This window comes from Erythrolamprus reginae, chromosome 3 (genome assembly GCF_031021105.1).
Source record: "Erythrolamprus reginae isolate rEryReg1 chromosome 3, rEryReg1.hap1, whole genome shotgun sequence".
NCBI classification, from domain to species: domain Eukaryota; kingdom Metazoa; phylum Chordata; class Lepidosauria; order Squamata; family Dipsadidae; genus Erythrolamprus; species Erythrolamprus reginae.
Genome location: NC_091952.1, coordinates 209,126,739 through 209,149,796, shown reverse-complemented (window position 1 = coordinate 209,149,796; position 23,058 = coordinate 209,126,739). Strand labels below are relative to the sequence as shown.

General features: G+C 36.5%; 1 protein-coding gene across 1 annotated transcript in view; it reads right to left on the bottom strand.

Annotated features, from left to right (window-relative positions):
- SNTG1 (syntrophin gamma 1) overlaps positions 1-23,058 on the bottom strand; it is a 272,233-nt gene that overhangs the window by 6,716 nt on the left and 242,459 nt on the right. Inside the window, exons 16-17 of the mRNA XM_070749155.1 lie at positions 18,131-18,283; positions 8,466-8,558 (exon numbers count right to left, since the gene is read on the bottom strand). Coding sequence (XP_070605256.1) covers positions 8,466-8,558; positions 18,131-18,283 — 246 coding nt within the window. The remainder of the gene's footprint in view (positions 1-8,465; positions 8,559-18,130; positions 18,284-23,058) is intronic.

Genomic DNA, 23,058 nt, shown 5'->3' with positions numbered 1-23,058 from the left:
GTGATCCCCTTTTGCAAACTTCTGATAAGCAAAATCAATGGGGAAGCCAGATTCTCTTAATAACTTTGTTATTAATTTAACAACTGCAGTGATTCACTTAACAAATGTGGCAAGAAAAGTCGTAAAATGGAACAAAAATCACTTAACAAATTTCTCCCTTAGCAACATAAATTTTGGGCTCAATTGTGGTTGTAAATTGAGGATTACTTGTATTGGTCTGTGAATAACGAATACAGATCTATATTCCTCCTACACAATTATAGTATTAGATATATAGAGTGGGAGCTCATAAGTTATAAACTACATACATTTGAACAAGACCTTTAATTAGCATTTTTTACCCTTGAAATATAATAATTTTAAACTAAAGTGCCTGGAAATTGATTAAACCTCACTAATAATTAGTATGTTGAAACCCATTAAATAGCTAGTTGCAAATTAATTGAAAGACAATTTTTAAATAATTGTTGAGCTACTTGTAAGTAATTATGAGATAAATGAAATGATTTGTAAGTAATTGACTTAATTTGATTTAGCATATAATATGTTAGCAGTGAATAATTATTTTTTTCTAATGACTGGGGAAAATCTGTAGGAACACAAATATTAAGAAAAATGATGGATTTAATGTCTAATACATTTACAAAGGGAATAAAGCCCCTTTCATTAGAAAAATTGGTCAAAGAGATTTATTATGTTGAACTTTGGGAAGAAATTTATATTGTTTAGATGGAAGTAAAACAGAGGGAAATAGATGAAAAATAAATTGATAACGACTTTTTACAAATCTAAAGAAAAAAGAAATATGTAAAAATATGTCATGGGAGGAAAGCAATAAATACAATAGAAAAATTAACAAATACAACTAATATTGCATAGTTAAAACTATTAAACTAGATTAAACAAAATACCACGAGCTCAATCTGAGTACAGATCTAAATCATAACTACTATAATGAAAATGAAACATATGTACAATACAGAATTGAAATCATCTGAAGTCTGCTACTGATTAGCTTCATGTACATATGTGTGCAACAGGCACTACTGTGACGCACTGAAAAAGGAGTGTTTTGAAGCCATTAGATTCTGCAAAGGTAAGCAGAACAGCGAGTGGGGGGATTAGCCGTGTCATATGATTTAGATTAGCTACAAAGCAAGAATCTGCTTTCTAGCTAATCTAGATTGTGCGGCATAGCCGATCATCGGACATATCGCTTCACTCAAAACAGTAGCATTTTTTACTACCGGTCAGGCGAATGGGTCCGAACCAGTAACATTACATCTCTGGTACAATAATTCAAAAATTTTAGACCCTGTAGACAAGATTTATAATATCAAAATGATAGTAAAAATTGGGAAAACTTAGAATCATTTAAATAAAGTTCCAAATACAAAAAAGGCTACACCTGCAATTTTGTTTTAATGAACAGTGTTCGCTAACAAAGGTTATATTATTATTATATTATTAGGGTATACAGTGTTCCCTCGATTTTCACGGGGGATGCGTTCTGAGACCGCCTGCGAAAGTCGAATTTCCACGAAGTAAAGATGCGGAAGTAAATACACTATTTTTGGCTATGAACAATATCAAAGGCTTCCCTTGACACTTTAAACCCCTAAATTACAATTTCACATCCCCTTAGCAACCATTTAGATTATTACTCACCATGTATATTTATTAAAGGCAGATGAAAGTTTGGCGATGACATGTGATGTCATCGAGCGAGAAAAACTGTGGTATAGGGGAAAAAACCCTCGAAGTATTTTTTAATTAATATTTTTGAAAAACTGTGGTATAGACTTTTTGTGAAGTTTGAACCTGCGAAAATCGAGGAAACACTGTAATGCTAGTTCACCTCTTTAGGTTGCATTGTGGATAGCGCAACCTTGTGAACAAAATAAACCAGCAACTGCTGGTAGCCATACCAACCAATGTAGACTTTCTTGGTTCTCAAAATACATGGCAACTAAAATAAGTCCATGTATAATATGGAAATAGTTAGTTAGTTAGTTAGTTAGGTAGGTAGGTAGGTAGGTATTTATTTATTTATTTATATTTATTTATTTATTAGATTTGTATGCCGCCCCTCTCCGTAGTAGATAAAAAATTCAAACAAGAATTTTAATATCATATTAGGTGCAAGAAATTAACTGAAAAGAATTCTATCAGTTAGAGAAATGCATTCCTGCTATGGTTGTGTTATTTGTGGGCTGTATACTGTTGATTGTGTCCTCATTCAGCTGCAAATAGCACACTTAGCTCTGTTTATAAAGTTTAAATGTTACTAAAATTGTAGATCACACTAGCCATTTTTTCTGCGCTCATTGGTAGGTAATATTTAGTAGATAGTACTTAGACCTATTTCTGGCACTTGTTTCAGGCATCCATTGTCCCCTGGGAAAGAAGAATTGACTCGTTTTGAGTTTATTTCTTTAGAAAAATGTTCAACAACTTGAGTGAAAAATAATTTGTTGAGTGATTTGACAGAAGCACTTAGCAACTATGCAGTTTCAGAATGGAAACTGAAATTCTTAAATCTCAGTTCTTTGAAAAACCTAATCTGACAAAAATGCACACAACATCCGCAGTAATGGAATACAGAGTGTGCCCCATGGATAGTTCCAAATAAAATTTAGTTTTCAGGCCAGGTAAGTAGTTTGAAGAATTAGTAGTGTTGCCTGACAAGACCTGAAGCCTGTTTCTGGAGTGGCAAAATCAATGGGAAAGCACTGATCAAGCTTGCAGTAATGATGGTAAAGTGAGAGCTGAGGGTATGTCATGGACTTGTCAGAACAAATTACTTGCTTCAGGTGAGTAAGCAAAGTATGTTGCCATAAGGCTAGAAAAAGTATTTCAAGGACTGAGTCTGAATGTAATGGTTACTGTCTGCTAGGGCCGCTGGTATTTCTCTTTGATCAATTCGTTGTGCCAGTGGGATATTATGATTAATGCAGTGATGTTAAGTTTTCTCTGCTACAGAGATATACTTACGGACCCATAATTACATTAATATCCTTTGTTCATACAGTTTCATATCAGCTGGATTTCATCAAAGAAACAGTTTCTCTATGTGGTTATTCCTTTTAATTTTATACGAAAGAAGCACAACAAGATACAAAATATAAGCTGCAGGATCCAATTTGAGTCACTCACCAGGACCAGAGATTAAATCTTCTTAGTTTTTGGACTCATGCTGGAACCCATCCTTAGGTTAATTTTTTTCCCTACCAGAGTGTGACATTTTGGTGTGAGAGAAGTTCCCTGATGATGGGCTCCAGCACGAGTCCCAAAGCTTGGAAGACTAGACCTCTAGTCCCGATGACCAGATTGGATCCTGAAACATTAACCTGGGGTACGTACATTTACCTTCATTTGTAAAAGCTCTTCCTTGCTTTGCTATTACCATTGAAGAACTACAGCCTGACTTACAAGTAATGTGGAGAGTGATTTTTGTTTGCTATAACAACTAGATTTGAACAATATCACCTAACCCTGAGAGCAATCTATAAATAAAAATATTTCAGCTTGTGTCATTTGTTCTAAGTTGGGATAGAGAGAAGGAAGTATTCTAGGCACCTTTGTCTAAATTCCTTAAACTTATTACTATTGTTAGAGAAATTAATTGCTCAGGGAAGGCACCTGCTTTGATTTTGTTTCACTGGGGAAGTATAGTCTCTACTTAACTTTTGAGTTGCAAACTTTTTCCAACATGAACAACCTGTCAGTAACTCCAACCTAGAGCAGTGTTTTTCAACCAGTGTGCCGCGGCACACTAGTGTGCCGCGAGACATGGTCAGGTGTGCCGCGAAGCTCAGAGAGAGAAAGAAAACAAGAGAGAGAGAAAGAAAGAAAAAGAGAGAGAGAAAGAGAGAAAGAAAGAGAGAGAGAAAGAAAGAGAGAGAGAGAGAAAGAAAGAGAAAGAAAGAAAGAAAGAGAAAAAGAAAACAAGAGAGAGAGAAAGAGAGAGAAATAAAGCAAGAGAGAGAGAGAGAAAGAGAGAGAGAGAAAGAAAGAAAGCAAGAGAGAAAGAGAACAAGAGAGAGAAAAAGAACAAGAGAGAGAGAGAAAGAGAGAGAAAGAAAGAGAGAGAGAAAGAAAGAGAGAGAGAGAGAAAGAGAGAAAGAAAGAAAGAAAGAAAGAGAAAAAGAAAACAAGAGACAGAGAAAGAGAGAGAGAAATAAAGCAAGAGAGAGAGAGAGAAAGAGAGAGAGAGAAAGAAAGAAAGCAAGAGAGAAAGAGAACAAGAGAGAGAAAAAGAACAAGAGAGAGAGAGAGAGAAAGAAAGAGAGAGAAGGAAAGAAAGAAAGAGAGAGAGAGAGAAAGAGAGGGAAGGTGGGGGAGAGAAAGACATAGAGGGAGGTAGGGAGAAAGAGAGCAAAAAAGAGAGGAAGGAAGGGAGAGAAAGAAAGGATGGAGAGAGAGAAAAAAGAAGGGAGAGAAAGAGGGAGAGAGAGAGAGAAATAGAGCGAAAGGGAGGAAGAGAGAGAAAAAAAATTTGTACAAACTTTTTTTAGCCAACACCTGCCCCCCCCCCCACACTCAATGTGCTCCAGGGTTTTGTAAATGTAAAAAATGTGCCGTGGCTCAAAAAAGGTTGAAAATCACTGACCTAGAGGGTCCTGAAAGTCAGGAAAAAGCAGGAAATGGTTAGTTTATGGTGCCCTGCATGTACACACTTGGCAGCTGCACACGTCTCCCATCAAGGATGGCTGCATCTTACACCTGAAGAGAGTGGAAGTGGGTACAGAACCACATGAAAGAGGATCCAAACTCCTCAGGAAGTAAGAGGATTGCCAAAGGCAAACATGAAGAGCAATGTCAGGCCAAAAGCCATCATGTGGAGTTAGATGCTTTGGCCTGCCACAGTAACACGGCATAAGGGAATTGGGAAGGGTAGAAGAGAAGTTATAGGCACAACAAATTCCTTTCTCAGAGTCCAACGTCATCTTTTGTTCTGTGTCAACTGTATGAAAGAGGAATTAGGTGAATCCTTGCACCATACTGGTCCACTTTATTGCACTTATGGGTGTGGGGATGTGATATGAACCTTAACCTGGGTGGAGTACTGGTGAGAAATTAGTATTGAAATGGATGAAACATAACCAGTATTGGAATGGATGAAATGTAACCAATATGGCTCTGCTAATAAATCAAACTTTCTGTGTGAGAAGTGGAGTGGATTCTGATTTGTTTCTCAGATGCTATTTGGGACATTGGTAAGCAACCTGGGAGAGACAGGTTAATGGGATGGACAAGAAAAGAAGTTGAGTCACACCATCTGAGACCATCCAGGATAGTCCAAACCCACATTTACCCTGAACCAATAGTGAGTTCCATTTCCCTTTGTTACCAGTTTGGGAATGGGAACTTGCAGGCACGTGGAATGCTTTGTTTGTGCAGAAACCTCTTTGCATGTATAATTTTTCTGATGTCTGGGCGGGTGGATAGAGTCTCCTCCTGCCACTGCTACTGGTTTGCCAAACCGTGTAAACCGGTAGCAATTTACCACTGCCCTGAACTCTCCCGAGAGGCTCATAGTAGGGGAACCAGATAGAATGGTCAACGAATCCTGGAGCCATGAGCTATTGGGAAGCCACCACCAAATTAACCCCCATTTGTAACCATGGAGAATGGTGTAATAATTAATTAATAATAATTTATTAGATTTGTATGCCGCCCCTCTCCGAGGACTCGAAGTGGGACTAAATGGGTATAGTGGCACCACCATTGTGCATAGATCAAAACTAACCAGTGTACACCTCATTTCTCTGCCTATGAGTTGTATTGGGTGATTGCACCTCATTGTCTTGTTAGTATGACTTAGTAAGAGTTCCAATGGCCTGTGGAATGACCAGTCCACTCTGGTGCCAGTGGCCAAAGCTGCAGTGGATCAATGCCAGAGAGTCTTCCAGATTCAAAGCCAGTCTCCTCCACCGAGAAAATGTCAACCTAGACCGTTTCCCAAGAGCAAGGGGTGACAAGAAGCTGAGTTGCTCACTACTACTTTAAGGGTACGAGGGTCATTCTGCATGTTTCTTTTTTAAAATATTGGTTGGACTTACAAATAGCCTCTTGGAATGTAATCTGTTTGTAAGTAGAGCACTGCAATTCAAAAATATTATCTTTTCATGCAGTAGCTTTTATCCCATTACTGTCATCCCTGGAAGTCATCTTTTCCATTGGAGCTTCAGGGCTGCGCATTTAGTGCCTGGGAAAATAGGAGCGGGGACTACAAAGAGTGGTGAAGGATTAGTCGTAACAACATTCCTTTCTCTGGGAGTCAAGGGCATTCAGCTGCACCTGGATGGGAGTGACTGGGAATTGTCCCCAGTTGGGATGGTGAATTGATTGTACCATGTATTGGTCTTGTAGATCAGTGTTTTTCAACCAGTGTGCCGTGGCACACTAGTGTGCCGCGAGACATGGTCAGGTGTGCCGCGAAGAAGGAAGCTCAGGTTCCGGTCTCGCAACTTTTTGCTGAGAGAGAGATTGTGTGTGTGAGAGAGAAAGAAAGCGAGAGAGAGAGAGAAAGAAAGAAAGAGAAAGAAAGAAAAGAGAGGAAGAGAGAGAAAGCAAGAGGGAGAGAGAAAGAAAGCAAGAGGGAGAGAAAAAGAGAGAAAGAAAGAAAAAGAGAAAGAAAGCAAGAGAGAGAGAGAGAGAAAAGGAGAGGAAGGGAGAGAGAGAGAAATGAGAGAAAAAAGGGGAGGAAAAAAGAGAAATGAGAAAATGATTGAGACATAGAATGAGAGGAAAGAGAGAGAAACAAAAGAGAGAGAAGTGACTTGATTTAAAGCATATGATAAAAAGAACTAAGAATAAGAGAAACCCCCCCCCAGCGCTCACCTGTTTCAAGAGTGTGTATACACACTCACACACACACATACAAGGGGGGAGGAGACAGGGATGGAAAAAGAGAGGAGAGTGTCTTAGAGTGTCATTTTGTATCATTTTGGTTGGTGACGTGCCCCAGGATTTTGTAAATGTAAAAAATGTGCCGCGGCTCAAAAAAGGTTGAAAATCACTGTTGTAGATCTTTGATTTTCTTTTGGGTGGGAAAAACCTGGAACTCTCAGATTCGGGTATTCCCAGATGTGCCAATATGATATCTCTAATAAAATGGAACCTTGAAGAACTTCAAGCCTTGAAGTCTTCTTTCGTTGGAGGTGTTACTTGGAAACCTGATATTTACTGTATTACAATTTTATAGCAAAGAGTAAACATGACTGTATAATATATTTGCAACTGATCTTGGTAAACTGAAATAACCAGCAAGATGAGATAGGTAGCTCAATTTAGTTTGACCAAATTACAAACCAAAAACTCCTGGTGATTCAACATGAATGTGATTTTCTATGTTTTTCCTCTTAAATTCATCTTAGAGTCACCAGTACTCTGATTAGGAAGTAGTACCCTTAGTTTCAGCATACGAGTTTTATATTACTCAGGATTTGTTGCATTGGGTTATGGAGAATGTGGAAGTAGGGTTATGGATATACAGTGTTCCCTCGATTTTCGCGGGTTCGAACTTTGTGAAAAGTGTATACCACGGTTTTTCAAAAATATTAATTAAAAAATACGTCACGGGTTTTTTCCCTATACCATGGTTTTTCCCACCCGATGATGTTATATGTCATCGCCAAACTTTCGTCTGCCTTTAATAATTTTTTAAAAAAATAAACTTTAATAAATAAACATGGTGAGTAATAATCTAAATGGTTGCTAAGGGAATGGAAAAATGCAATTTAGGTGTTTAAAGTGTTAAGGGAAGGCTTGTGATACTGTTCATAGCCAAAAATCGTGTATTTACTTCCGCATTTCTACTTCGCGGAAATTCGACTTTCGTGGGTGGTCCCGGAACGCATCCCCCGCGAAAAGCTAGGAAACACTGTAATTAGTAGTCCAGAAAGAATGGGAAGAAGACCGGAGAGGACAAGATGTGTGCATCATATACTTTATAGTAGTGTCCAACGCAAATACTTTTAGCTGTGATCACTTTTTGCTTTTTATCTCTTGTTTTCTACTTATTTAAATATTCTGCTATGGCAGAAGAATATATAATCCACAGCTTATTTTTCAAAAATTCAGACATGGAAGAAGTCTGTAAGTCATAGGCTCAGAAGGCCTATTTTTCCTAGAACAAGTTAAATTTTGAGATTACAAAAACATAATTTCATCATACTATTTTTTTAAAAAAAAAGATCTGCATATGATTTTATAATCTTTTTTTTTTTTTCAACCAATCAATTTTCTTGGTGTTTTTTTTCTCTCCCTGACACATGATTCTCTCACCATGTTTCACTTTGGCACCTTTTAGTAAAAGCCTTCTTCAAATACCAATTACCATAGCATCACATGTTGCCTATTTACAATTTTCTTATTTATTTTCCTTCATCGATCACTGAAATAACTCCATTGTATGATTCTTGGGAATTGGAGCACTGATACAAATCTCTTGTCCTTACCTTTGTTGCAGCATCAAAGCATACAAAGCCCATGCCAAAGTCTATGGTAAGCCCCATAAGATGACTCTCCAAAACACAGGCATATGTCTTACACTGGAAAAAAATCAAAACAATGCAACATATTAAATGGCATTTTACTCACTATATTCAATTAATAAAATTGTGGTTAAAAGAAAAACCTGAACACTAGTATACATCTTACAAATGAGCCCAATAAAATGCTTGCAAACATATGTAATGCAATGTGAATAATCTCATTTCTCCCCCAGAAAGGGTGAAGGAGTCCATCTTTTTGTTGGCTTCTTTTTCATTGCTCCAATCATTGGCTTCGCAAAAAATCGAACCATCTTTAATGTGTTATTTCATCCCGAGCAAACTCTTACCTGAGGGACTTTGTCTGCCAGATAACATGAACATTTTTCAGGATTTAATCTGAGTTGGTCACCAGAACCAGAGGTTTAGTCTTCCAAGCTTTTAGACTTATGCTGGAACCCATCTTCAGGGCACTTCTCACACCCATTTTGATAGAGAGAAGTTCCCTGAGGATGGCTATATCATGAGTCCACAAGATCAGAAGACAAAAGCTCTGGTCCCGGTGACCAAATCAAACTGGATAGTACAACATTATCTTGGGACATATATATTTGTCTTTATTCATGAACATTCCTTACCACGCCCAGGAAGATGTTCCTGTGTCTTCCCACCAAAAAAATGAGAAGGTCATTCTATACATGGATCATAGCAACAATATGAAACAATCTATTGCTGTATTCCGTATTTTTAAAAAACTTTACAATCATGCTTATCTTCTGAGTTAAGAAATAATTTAGAAAGGAATGCATAGGATGTCAACAAATAAAGATTAGTTAACCTAATTGTATGTAGCTTCTTCTTCGGTAATATCATAACCAGAGCATACAAAACCTTTGCTAGACCAATCCTTGAATACAGCCCATCTGTCTGGAACCGACACCGCATTTTGGATATAAATACATTAGAAAGCGTCCAGAGATACTTTATGAGAAGAGCTCTCAACTCCTCTAATCGCAACAGAATATCTTACGCAAACTAGGCTTTGAAATCTTAGAACTAAATCGCCTTTGACACATCCTAAGAATAGCTCCAAAAATCATCTGCTATAACATCCTTCTTATCAATGACTACTTCAGCTTCAACCACAACAATACATAAACACACAACAGATACAAACTCAAAGTAAACTGCTCCAAACTTGCCTGTGGAGAATACGACTTCAGCAATCAAATAGTTAATGCCAGGAATTCACTACCCTGTTCTGTAATTTCATCACCAAACTCCAAAAACTTTACCTTTAGACTATCCACTGTTGACCTCATCAGATTCCTAAGAGGTCAGTAAGGGGCGTGCATAAGTGCACCAGAGTGCCTACCATCCCTGTCCTAATGTTTCCCTCTTGTTAGAACCAATTGCATGTGTAGAAACAGTGTTATATCTATGCATACTACCAATATGTACTTGACAAAATAAAATAAATAAATAAAAAATATTTCTCAGCTAGCTTCACAGCAATTGCTTGAAAAGGACCAAAGATGATCTTTCAAAAGGCAACAGGACTTTATGTTTCCTTGAAAACATTTTGCTTCTCATCCAAAAAGCTTCTTCAGTTGTGATAGGAAGCGAAATGTCTTTAAGGAAATATAAAGCCCAGTTGCCTTTTGAAAAAGCACCTTTGGGACAACCATGACTTGAGTGACTTGAAAGTCTGCATAGGCATTTTGCTTGAAAAGGATCTTCCAAGATGTCTACCACTGTATCTGTTACTGCGCAAGATAATATATTTAATTCAGATGTTTATAATTCATGCACTTAGCATGCTCTATAAATAGTGCCCACAGGTTTGGATTAACCCCCCCACCCCTAAAACCCCCCCAAAAAACTATGCCTTGCCTCACTGGACGACTAGCCTTGCATTTCAGGCCTTGCATATCTCCAAAAATGAAGCCTCGTTGTTTGCGACCTGCTTCTTTATAATAGTTTATTTCTGACAACTGACCAAGCTTTTAAAGAAAGTCCTGGAAGTGAATTTGGTATAAGCAAGCAGCAGGGCATGTAATTGAGTTATATGTAGAAAAATACATGCCTTTTACTAAAAGATCACTTGGAAATGCTAAACTAATATCAAAAAGATTATAGATTTACAAGACGTAGCATTCACAACATGAAATTACTGGCACATTTCTATACTGAGGCTACAATAATTGCTAATCAAGCCTGTATATATTAAGTTGCTTAAGAGCAAAGGGAGGTTGAAATTACTTCCACATGAATTATCTTTTATTCTTCTTAATCAAATTGATTACTTATTGATTCATGTCTTAGTTTGGCAGATATTTATAGAACAAATAGATAATCTGAGACAACCCTATAGTCTTTTCCAAATCGAAAAATATTTTCTTGGCATTCACTTTTTCAATATGAGCTTTCCTAAGGCAAATTACATAGCCAAGTAATACATTTAGTATCCCGAATAGCTTCACTCTGCAACATACCATTATTTTCAAAAGTTTGCTTATCTAAGAAACAGACAATGGATTTATCGCTTGAACTCTCAATGTTTTATGTCTCCTTCTAATCCTGATTTAAACTGATACAATGCCACAGATGCAAGAAAAGGAATTTAAGATGCTTTCAATCAAAATAGTTGTCATCTTATCTTCCCAGTATTCTTCTTTAATTTGACAAGTGCCTTTTTCTTTAGAGATTTTGAATAGGTGATACATTCATATTGTCATCTAAATTATGTATTGAAGGTGATGCTTTTTCTATGCTATCCTTAATAAATGAGAAAGTTATTTTCTAAACACACTGGCTACCCACCTCAATTATGCAATACAGTATTTCTGTGAGTACATTCTTCACTTACAAGTCTATCAATGCCAAGAACAATTCCTACCAGGAAACACTGAAAGGTTAAATATTATAATGGCTTTGAGCAATTATTACAGATTGGTGGAAAAAAGTTTAATGTACTGTACATAATAGATCAAATGGCAAAAGGTCAGTTTTCAGCCTCTAACTTTATGGCTTTTAATCTTAGGCTATATTTCAAATACAGTCCTCTGCTTATGTCAATTAAACTTTTGCAAAATTAAAATAAGAATGTGGGCAAGATAGTACATAACACCAGAGGTCTTTTCAATATCAAGAGTCTAATTCAAGGTGATGGCTACCCCCTTTAAGATCTTATATGGTGTGTGTGGGACCAGGTTATTTGATGGACAACCTCTCCTGAAAGTATTTGCCCATCCCACCATACAAGAAGAGTTCCCTTAAACACTGCCACCTTATAGGTCCTCAGAAGTGAGCCTTATCTGTTGCAGCCCCTGGAACAGATAGCCTGATTTATACCCTTTTCATCTTCCGCAGAGACCTTGCTCTTTCCCGATGCCTGGCAGATTCACAGAAAAGGATGAGAATGTAATGGGCTGTATCATTGAAACGTAGTTGCAGCACCAGGTTTTGTTTTGGGTTTTATTGTTTTGTTTTAGAGTATTGCTTTTATTCCTGGGTGGTAAGCTACCCAGAGTTTGATTTTAAGATGGGTGGCTAAACAAATGCCATTAATTAATTAATTTACAATAAACCCTCTGCCTATACAGAATGATTTTTTTTGCTTTTAATTGTTATTTGACACACTGCAAAACCAAGTGATTTTCTGTATGAGTGGAAACATATTTTCTTACTTGTACTCATGAGCAAAAATATAGTGTCTTAAAATTGGAATTGTTCTGCTTGAAGAGCAGAAACTAAAGCATATTTTTTTATGGTCATGATTTGAATTGATTTAGCAAGAATCATTTATTGTTTTAGTAAAAGAATATGAAAATTTGGAGGACTATCAGACGTAAAATATGGGGATCCGTGAACTCATGCCGAATATCTTTGTTGGAAGGCTCCATAAGGGGCTAAAGACACCCTGTAGGAGTTACAATAATTTTAAAGTGTTTACCTATAATTAAAGGATAATGGTTATAAACATGTTATAAAAATATTAAAAAGGGAAGATTATAAATATTTGGTAATACCCTATCAGTCTGTCAAATATAAGAATTACAGTGGACAGAGTAAGGAAAGAAGGAAGGAGAGAAAGGAAAGAAGATTGATGGAAGAAATGGAGAGAGTGGGAGGGGAATGAGAAAGAAAAATAGGAATACAGACTGAAAAGAAATTAATATGATATAGGTTTAAATGTTGTAATAAAAGGGAATACATATAGAATTATGTAATTATATATGTTATTGATTTTTTGTTTTTCAAGATATATGCATTAATATGTGTATGGATGTGGAAATAAATAAAAAAATAAAAAAAATATTTTGAACAAAGAAATAGGGGCAATATTATTAGGCATGTTTCTCATATAATCTATTAAAAATAATAGTTAGATATAAAGATGAGATGTTGAAAGATGGTGACATCATGTATGTTCTAATGATACTGTTATTGTTATTAGAATGAGGGACTAAAATGTTGAACAATTTAATAATGAAGCTTTATATTTTAATATAAATATGTATAAGAATATTATTAAAATTACTAATTATTGATTTAAATAACAAATATTAATACTATCATTACTATTTGCATTCAATTTAATTAATTGATTAATTGATTAATTAATTAATTAATTAATTCAATTTCTATGCTGCCCACCGCCAACACCCAGATACCTCACTGTTCATGCATCGATACAAATAATAATTAAAAAAAGAAATGTGAAAATTTTGAAATAATAATGTATTATACTGCTCAGTGAACCTCTTTTCTGAAATAAAAGTGTAGAGACACTATTAAATATCAATGTGAATTAAAAGAAATGTGTAATTTGTAATGTGTAAAAAAAGTCAGATAACTTGAATATTAAAAAAGTGTAAAGGTCTACAGGGTAGATGAAAACCAGTTTTTCAAAAGTTCTTAGAATGCAAAATAGGGAGTCATAGCAGGAATGCATTATGTATTAGAACGATATATCTTTTAAAAATGCAATACTATGAACAATATTGGTTTCATTGTATGCTGATCTTTGACCATAATAACAGTTTTATTTGATGGTTTTGTTGCCTTTGTGTTCTGAATCAGACTATAATGACCTAGCTAGAAGAATGCTGAGGTATTTTTCATATTTGAGATGCACAGAAGTATTGTATCTATTTATATCTGAATTCATACAAAAATATTCTTACTTTGCACTTTCTCGATGATTCTTCATTTATTTATTTAGATACACACACACAAACACACACACACACACACACTTTTTTTGTATCACCACTTGCAAATTGTAATGTGAAGAGAAAAAAGGTAAGATATTTTACTAATCAAACAATTCTCTTATTCATTCTGTTTATGTAACTCAGTAGGATTGTATCCATGGAAACCATATTTCAGTTACTCATGGTTATTTATGGCTTTAATGAGTTGCCAGATGCATAGTTTACAAAGAAGAATCAGATCAGTGGAAGCCATACCCCTCCCGACTGCTCAAGACAAGAAAAGCAAAAACACATATATAGTCAAAATGAAACACACACATACCATAAAGAAAATGATCATCGAATGTAGGCGAGGCACATATTGTATGACATAACATTAGCTGAATGTATATTAAACAAAAATGTTTATGAAACATATTGATCAGGTTGGGTAAAATTTCCTTAATGATGTTTCCAGATAGGATTTGACAATACTCTTATGTAGAGAATTAACCACACAAATATATCCTCTAGCCTTGGAGTATATCAGGGGTGAAATCCTCTGAAGTCTGCTACTGGTTCACTTTGTGCATACATGCGCATTACAGGCACTGCCATACATAGCTGAAAAAGGGAGCAATATCTCTGGGACCGCCTTCTGCCGACGAATCCCAGCGACCAGTTAGGTCCCACAGAGTTGGCCTTCTCTGGGTTCCGTCAACTAAACAATGTCATCTGGCGGGATCCAGGGGAAGAGCCTTCTCTGTGGCAGCCCCGACCCTATGGAACCAGCTCCCCCCGGAGATTAGGACTGCCCCCACCCTCCTTGCCTTTCGTAAACTTCTTAAAACTCACCTCTGCCGTCAGGCATGGGGGAATTGAGACATCTTCCCCAGGCCTATATAATTTATGTATGGTATGTTTGTGTGTTTATCTTGTTTTTAAATAAGGGTTTTTTAAGATATTTTTAAATATTAGATTTGTTATTGTACATTGTTTTTATTATTGCTGTGAGCCACCCCGAGTCTACGGATAGGGACGGCATACAAATCTAATACAACTAAACTAAACTAAACATCAGAGTCTGCAAAGGTAAGTAGAGCAGTGGGGAGGGGGGATCAGCTGTGCCGTGTGATTTAGATTAGAAATCCTACTTTCTAGCTAATCTAGATTGTGCGGCACAACTGATTGTCACACAGCTGGTGGTCACATATACTGGTTCACCCAAACCTATAGTATTTTTTGCTACCGGTCTGGGTGAACCTGTCAGAATCAGTAGCATTTCATCTCTGGAGCATATGCTACTTCTCAAAAGTTTAGGTAAAGAAGAGGTCATTTTTCTGTAATGGAAAAAAAAATTAAGAGGTTTCTGTGGGCCCCAGTAGACTTTTTTACTTGCCATATCAAAAACAGGCTCTTTACTTGCCCTCATACACTAAAATCAATTCAATTCAATGACTTCTGTTTCCCAGAAGTCTGCTCTTTTTATTCATTTTTATTGTCTTGAGTTTTATCTGTTACATAATGAGTTCAGAGCAATTACTGTGTTCAAGAACAATCTTGTGAGGTAAGTTATCCTTATAATATCTTGCCCAAGGTCATTTAGTAAGCTTTCAGTAAGTTTCCGAGATTTAAATCTATCACATAATACTTTCCTAAAAATAAAAAGCCTTGCTGAACAGTCTGTTTCCCCGTTCTCAATATAATCTAATACAATGAACAAAACACATCATTTCTGCTAGTAACACAACTTGTCGTTTGGTTTGTTTGACTATATCAAACAGCCCAACCTCTCTCATTCATCATCTGAAGGCTTGGGATGCAAGAACTAGCTTATACATATTTGATTTAAATCTTTTTTAACACAAAGGTCTTTAATATAACATAACAATTTAGACATTTGAAAGGGTTATTTAAATTATCAAGTCCAATTCCCTTACTTAGTGCAGTAATCCAAATTAAAACAACCACACTCACTTTCTGCCTGAATATACCCAGTGAAGGGGAAACTCACCACCTTCCTTTTAATTTCCCCCTCTATAGATTTCTAACATTTAAGAATGTTTTTCCAACTTACTAATTGCCCTGCAGTAACCTAAATAATTATGCTATATCTGGCACTCTGAGATAAAAGGGTACCTTCCTCTATGTATTTTCCCTTTCAGGGTATTTGAAAAGTATTATCATAGCCTCCTTTGTTAGCTATTTTCGAGAGTAAACTTTTATAATTCCCTCAGTGTCTCCTTATTGAGTTTATGTTCCTTTGAAGTTACATTGCCATTCTCAGTGCTAGGACTGTGCTCTGAGTACATGCGGTGGGGTCTGACCAATGCAGAATGAAATCTGTGTTGGTTTCTGTTTTCCCTCTAATTCCCCAGTCTATTTTACAGCCCTGGAATTTGCTTAGCTGCTTAGTTTTTTGAAATCAACTAAGGTCAACCAGGTATGGAATGAGTATTCCCTATTATTTAGAAACTCATATTTATTGCTTCAGTCTAATTTTTTTCTCTTTCATCTTATTTATTCATTTTATTTATTTATTTTATCCAATACATAATACACATTGAAGAGAATAGATATGTAGTAATATAAATTAAAAAAGGATAGAAGAAAAGATATAAAAGTATAGGAGATCATATATGAAAGGAAGAAAAGATAAATGAGATAAGGAGAGACAACTGGACAGGGGACGGAAGGCACACTGGTGCACTTATGCACGCCCCTTACTGACCTCTAAGGAACCGGGAGAGGTCAATCGTGGATAGTTTAAGGGAAAAATGTTGGGGGTTAGGGGTTGACACTACTGAGTCAGGTAATGAGTTCCACGCTTCGACAACTCGATTGCTGAAGTCATATTTTTTACAGTCAAGTTTGGAGCGGTTAGTATCTTGTTAGTTATCTTGTCTGACTCCAAGAAACTGTTTGGATAAGTCCCTGCAGTTGTTTTGCCAGGGTTTTGCAGATGTGGTTTGCCCATTGGCACCTTTCTAATGCTGATAAAAAGAGACTGGCTCAAGATTCAGCTGGCTTTGTGCCGAAGGCAATTAATTAGAATAGAATAGAATGGAATAACAGAGTTGGAAGAGACCTTGGAGGTCTTCTAGTCCATCCCCATGCTTAGACAAGAAATCCTACACCACTTCAAACAAATGGTTATCCAACATCTTCTTAAAAACTTCCAGTGTTGGAGCATTCACAACTTCTGGAGGCAAGTTGTTCCACTGATTAAATGTTCTGTTGGGAAAATTATCCTCAGCTCTAAGCTACTTCTCTCCTTGAATAGTTTCCACCCATTGCTTCGTATTCTACCCTCAGATGCTTTGCAGAATAGCTTGATTCATTGTTCTTTGTAACAATCCCTGAGATATTGAGACACTTCTATCATATCTCCCCTAGTCCTTCTTTTCATTAAACTAGATATACTGCAACAGTTCTTCAAATGTTTTAGCCTCTCCTAATCATCTTTGTTGGTTTTCTCTGCAGTCTTTTTAGAATCTCCCTATCTTTTTTATACCATGGCAATCAAACCTGGATGAAATATTCCAAGTGGGGTCTTACCAGGCATTATAAAGTGGTATTAATACTTCATGTGATCTTTATTCCATCCCTCTGTTTATGCAGCCTACAACTGTGTTGGCTTTTTTGACAGCTGCTGCACACTGCTGGCTCATATTTAAATGGTTGTCCACTAGGACTCCCAAGATCCCTCTTCCAGTTACTACTATTGAGCAAATTATAACATATACTGTACCTGTGCATTTTTTTTCTTGCCTAAATGTACAACCTTACTTTTTCCACCATTGAATTTCATTTTGTAAGATAACACCCAATGTTCAAGTCTGTCAAGATCCTTCTGTATCTTAAACCTATCTTCTGGAGTGTGGGCTATTCCTGCCAGTTTGGTGTCATCTGCAAATTTGATAAATTCCCCATCTATACCCTAGTCATAGTTACTGATGAAGTTGTTAAACCACTTATCTAACCTATGAAGTTCCTTCTAATTCACCCTGTCTTCTAGAGTTTTATCTAATTTACTTAGTTTGGTATAACTTGTAAGCTTTATAACCTTTCCATTTATCTCATACAAGTCATGAATGAAAATGTTGAAAAATACCAGACCAATTGCCAATTCAAAAGGCATTCCTTCTAATGATTTATTTCAATTGATGATTAAATTGTCAGCGGACAACCTTTGAATACAAATTCATCTAACAGATATGTGGGGCCATCAAGCAAACATTTTATCTACCTCATATCCAACTAGCTTGCTAATTAGAAGGCCAGCTTATTATAAGCTTTATGATTACAATATTCCAAAGTTAGCTTGAAGAAAAAAATGAAACAAAATCCTATCACAATTGTACTAGCACTGTCATCAATTACATAATAACATAGTTTTAAAAAATCCTAAATTGAGTATCCCATATGTCTTACCTGTATTCTCTCCACTTCTAAAAATGTTGCTGATTGGAAGGCCTTTTCCCATAATATGAGATCACATTCTAATTCCACAGAGAAGTAGAGATCTTCTCCCATTTCAGATTGTACTCCAAAGCAGTGTTTTCGCCGATCCAGTATATCACTGTCCTGATGAAAACCTGGAGTTATATAATCTTGCATACATCAATTAAAATTTCTTCTAGTATTGATGTACATGTTAGATGCAGAACAAAGTACCTACACAGAGTAATGTACCATGTAAATTTTATGCCTTTATTTTAATTATCTGGTTCTATATAAATTAAGAATATAGTGACTAAAATATGTATTTTATTATTAAAAGTTCCTTTATACAGCTGAAATTACACTAATAAAATTTAAACATTATATGTTCCAGTTTCAAAGGCAAGTTGTGAGCTGCAATTTAGGAATTTTTTCCCAGTCTAAAAAATGTGGTGTAAGTTGTCACTCGTCTCAAAGTTTAATATCAACATAAGCTCTTTGGTATCTCTCTCCTAAAAATATGAAGGCTTATTTCTTTATTCAAGATAATTTGTTCCTTAGATAAAGTTCCACACCATAGATTTTTTATATTAGATTCCAGCTTCAAGATAATTTTTATGCTACTTCCTATTATTCTTTTCTAATATTGCCTCATTAACTTCAGGATTTTTGTTATTTTCTCCTTTTATTTTTGATTACCACTTTGAAATATGAGTGAAAATCTCAGAGGTAAATGTGTATCAGTAATAATTCATTTCAACAGGCAATCTTGCTATGATTCTTCTTTTAAGACAAATTACTGTACTATAAATTGCTAGCCTGAATTTTTTTTAAAAACTCCCTCCCTTAAAAAAGGGAGGTTATTAATTAATAATTTTGTGGCTCAAAACTGTTACCTTGAAAATAACAAAGTGGAAATAAATATATTAGATTGGTTAGATTAGATTACCATATTTTTTGGATTAAAAGATGCAGCTAAGTATAAGATTCAGTTTTTGGGGAGGAAAATATTGGGGGATAGAAGGCCTCCCTGACTACGCTCAATCAGCTGTTCCCAGAGGCGAATTTTAGCATCAGATTCGTTGGTTGTGAGCTCTGTGCCTTCCTATTTCAGCCTGTGAAACCTTCGCTTCAGAGGCATTTTTCCAGCCTGTGAAACCTCCAGGATGAAAAAAGCCTCTAAAACAGCAATTTCACAGGCTATTTTCAGCCTCTGAAACATGCATTTGAGGGGCTGGGTGGGGCTACATTCAGTGTACAGTGATCCCTCGATTTTCGCAGGTTCAAACTTCGCGAAACAGCTATACCACGGTTTTTCAAAAAATATTAATTAAAAAATACTCCGTGGTTTTTTTCTATACCACGGTTTTTCCCACCCGATGACATCATATGTCATCACCAAGAGTCACGTCTCTCTCTCTTTCTCTCTCTTTCCTGTCATTCTCTGCTTCAATCATTTTCTCATTTCTCTTTTTTTCTCCCCTTTTTTCTATCATTTCTCTCTCTCTCTACCTTCCACTCTCCCCCCCTCTTGCTCTCCCTCTCTCTCTCTCCCTCTCTCCTTTCTATCTCGCTCTGTCTGTTGCTCTCTCTCTGTGAGAATGCCTGCCCAGCCTCTCCTGCAGCCCCCTCGCTGACAGCTGGGACGAAAGCGCTCTCAGCTAAGGACGAGAAGCCGTAGCCACTAGCGCTGCTGCAGGAGGACCCGTGCCCCAAGAAAGCCGGTGAGAGGGGCGGATCGGGCAGGTGGGGGGTAGCAATGAGGGGGCCGGAGGTGCTGGGGGGGAAGGGGCGGCCGACATTCAAAACAATATTTGCCGGCCTCCGCACTTTCGTCGCTCCCCGCCCCCAACTTCAAGCCTGGTTCCTTGCGCGGCCTTGGAAAAGAGTGCGCGGGGGTAGTTTTTGGCTGTCCATAGCCAAAAATGGTGTTTTTACTTCCGCATCTCTACTTCGCGGAAATTCAACTTTCGCGGGCAGTCTGGGAACGCAACCCCCGCGAAAATCGAGGGATCACTCTATATGACACACCTAAATTTTCACCATCATTTTTGGGGGAAGGGAAGATGCATCTTAGACTCCGAAAAATAGATTAAATTCTACTATGTATACCTAGAGTGGAAAATTCATCTGTTAATTAGAATAACCACAACTTGCTTTGGCCTTGGTTGATTGGAGATAATCATAGCCATATTTGAATACATATTATAATAATCAGCATATGAATTAAATTAGGAATCAGGAGGAGTTAAGAGTAGACAAAGTCTCCGTTTGTTTAACAAAAATTACTATTGAACCTCAGTCTGTGATCTGTAAACATTTACTGAGCTGCACTTTGTAAATAAAACACATACATATTGTACATAAAACATCTATTAAAACATTATAAAAAAGCAGCAATGGTTAAATACTGCCTCTGATGCTGAAAAGTAAGGATATCGACTATCCATGTTTATTCACACGTCATTCTCAGTACAAATTTGAATGTAAAGCTGCATTGTATAGCATATCTATTATATTTGTTAAGTCTTTAAAAAGGGGAACTTCATTCGTTAGATGTTGGCTAAATTATTCTCATTGCTCAGCAGATTATTCTTTTACAAAAATTGGCTGTGACCTCAAAGGTTTTTTAGTCCAATCCTCTGCTTTTCAAGCATTTTGGACAAACATAAAATATTGGACAGATATCCATGTGAAGATCTTTAGTTATAGGGAACTTACCAAGCTTTTCCACTGACCAACATTAGTTATTATGAAGATTTTTTTTTCTTAACACCTACCCTGAATCTACTTCCCTGTAGTTTCAACCCATTAGCATTTCTCTCCAGGCAATAAAGAAAAAAAAAATTCCTTACTCTCTCTGACAACAGTTTAGATACTGTATCTGAAGACTGCTTCATCTCTCTCTTCGGTCTTCCCTTTGTGCAAGCAATATATGAAATTCTTTGCAATGTTCCTCAGAGGGCTTGGTTTCCAGTGCCCCCACCATCTCTGAAGTTATTTTCATTTTTTCCAATAAACTTGTCAATAACATATTCAGTAGTGTTAGCCTGTGTATTGCAGTCATACTGAGACAGAAAACCCATCCACTATTAAACTGAGGCGTGCTTTATTCATTATTCAATGTTAGTTCAGAAGAAAAGTATCCACCATCCCTGGATGCTAATTCCTAACTTGCTTTTCTTTGAAATCACAACAGTACTCTGATTTTCTTCCATGGTAAAAGTTGACAAAAGCTAACCATTTTTATATACCTTTAGATTCTCTTTGGCTCACACCAGAATAAAGGCAATAAATGCAATTTTAATATCAAAACAGATAAGACTGATGCAGGCTTGCCATTCATGGATTCGTCATGGATTCAGGATGAGATGAAGGCAATGTGATGGGAACATGGTTAAAAAAATGATACCAAAGCATTTTATGCTATAATTAAGGCCAATCATTTTGACACTCTAGGCAGTCATATTCTGATGCTCCATTATCCTTTTCCTGGATATATATTTGAGAAGCAGATAATCACACAACTTGCTTGATCATTATCTTCCTCTCAGCCTACATCTTGCTTTGGTAATGCTATCAGCTTCCTTAGATACATAATTTTTTCATGACTTGCAAATCCTGATTGCTATGCTGTTCACATTCATTCAAAAAATTTGGTGGATAGGTGTTTTGAAAAGCATAGAAAGTTCTAAAGCCACAAGGAAGGTTTATCAAATTTTTATAGTCAATTTGTATATTTCAGAAATTTTTATTGCTGGTACCCCTTAAAGGCAAAAGCTTATATTGTTTTTGTCTAGAATCTTTGGCCAATTCTGGCTAAATGCATATGAACAACGCAACAAAAAGACCAGTGCCACAAGAGTCTTTTTATTACATAAAATTCACCTGGGCTTTTTATTCATTTTTAAATCTCTGGTTTGAGCTGTAATTCTAAGTTAACTATACTATCCCTGTATAGTCTTCGCTGTTAACTATTTATCCTAACAAAGATAATTTAAATGGCTGAAATTCCTTTAAAAAGGCAGGATACAAATGTGAGGAAAAAGCCAAAATTCCAGGATTAATTTAGCTACCAAAACTCCCCATTGTACCAGCAGTGAAAGAGAATTAGTGGAAGAACCTCGGAATGGAATCAAAAGAGGAATAAACCTAGGGTCTCTATGCAGCTACAAACATACCAGGTCCATCCCCTCTTGAATTCTGTTGACTTTTATGTAACACCAAGATAATGTTAACTGTTAGTTCAGCAGTTTCGTTTGCATAGGCATAATCAGTAAGTTTAATTGGAATTTCATGTGTGGTCCAGATCTTTCATACCTTTCATACCTAACAAGTAATTTTGAGATATTTATGATGTTTTCATCAAATGTATGTTAATATTTCCTCCACTCGAAACAGAATATCCTACAAAAATAGACTAAAAATCCTACGAAAATAGACTAAAAATCCTAGAAAGCCTAGAACTACGGCGCCTAAAACACGATTTGAGTATTGCCCACAAGATCATATGCTGCAACGTCCTACCGGTCAATGACTACTTCAGCTTCAACTGCAACAACACAAGAGCACGCAACAGATTCAAACTTAATACGAACCGCTCCAAACTTGACTGTAAAAAATACGATTTCAACAATCAAGTTATCGAAGCGTGGAACCCATTACCGGACTCAATTGTGTCAACCCCTAACCCCCAACATTTCTCCCTTAGACTCTCCACGATTGACCTCTCCAGGTTCCTAAGAGGTCAGTAAGGGGCGAACATAAGTGCACTGGTGTGCCTTTCGTCCCCTGTGCTATTGTCTTTCCTTTCTCTCACTTATCATATATATTTTCTTTCTTTCATATATCCTCTCCTCTAACTTCACTTTACCCTTATATGTCTATTTTTCTTCCTATGTATTTGTGTATTGAACAAA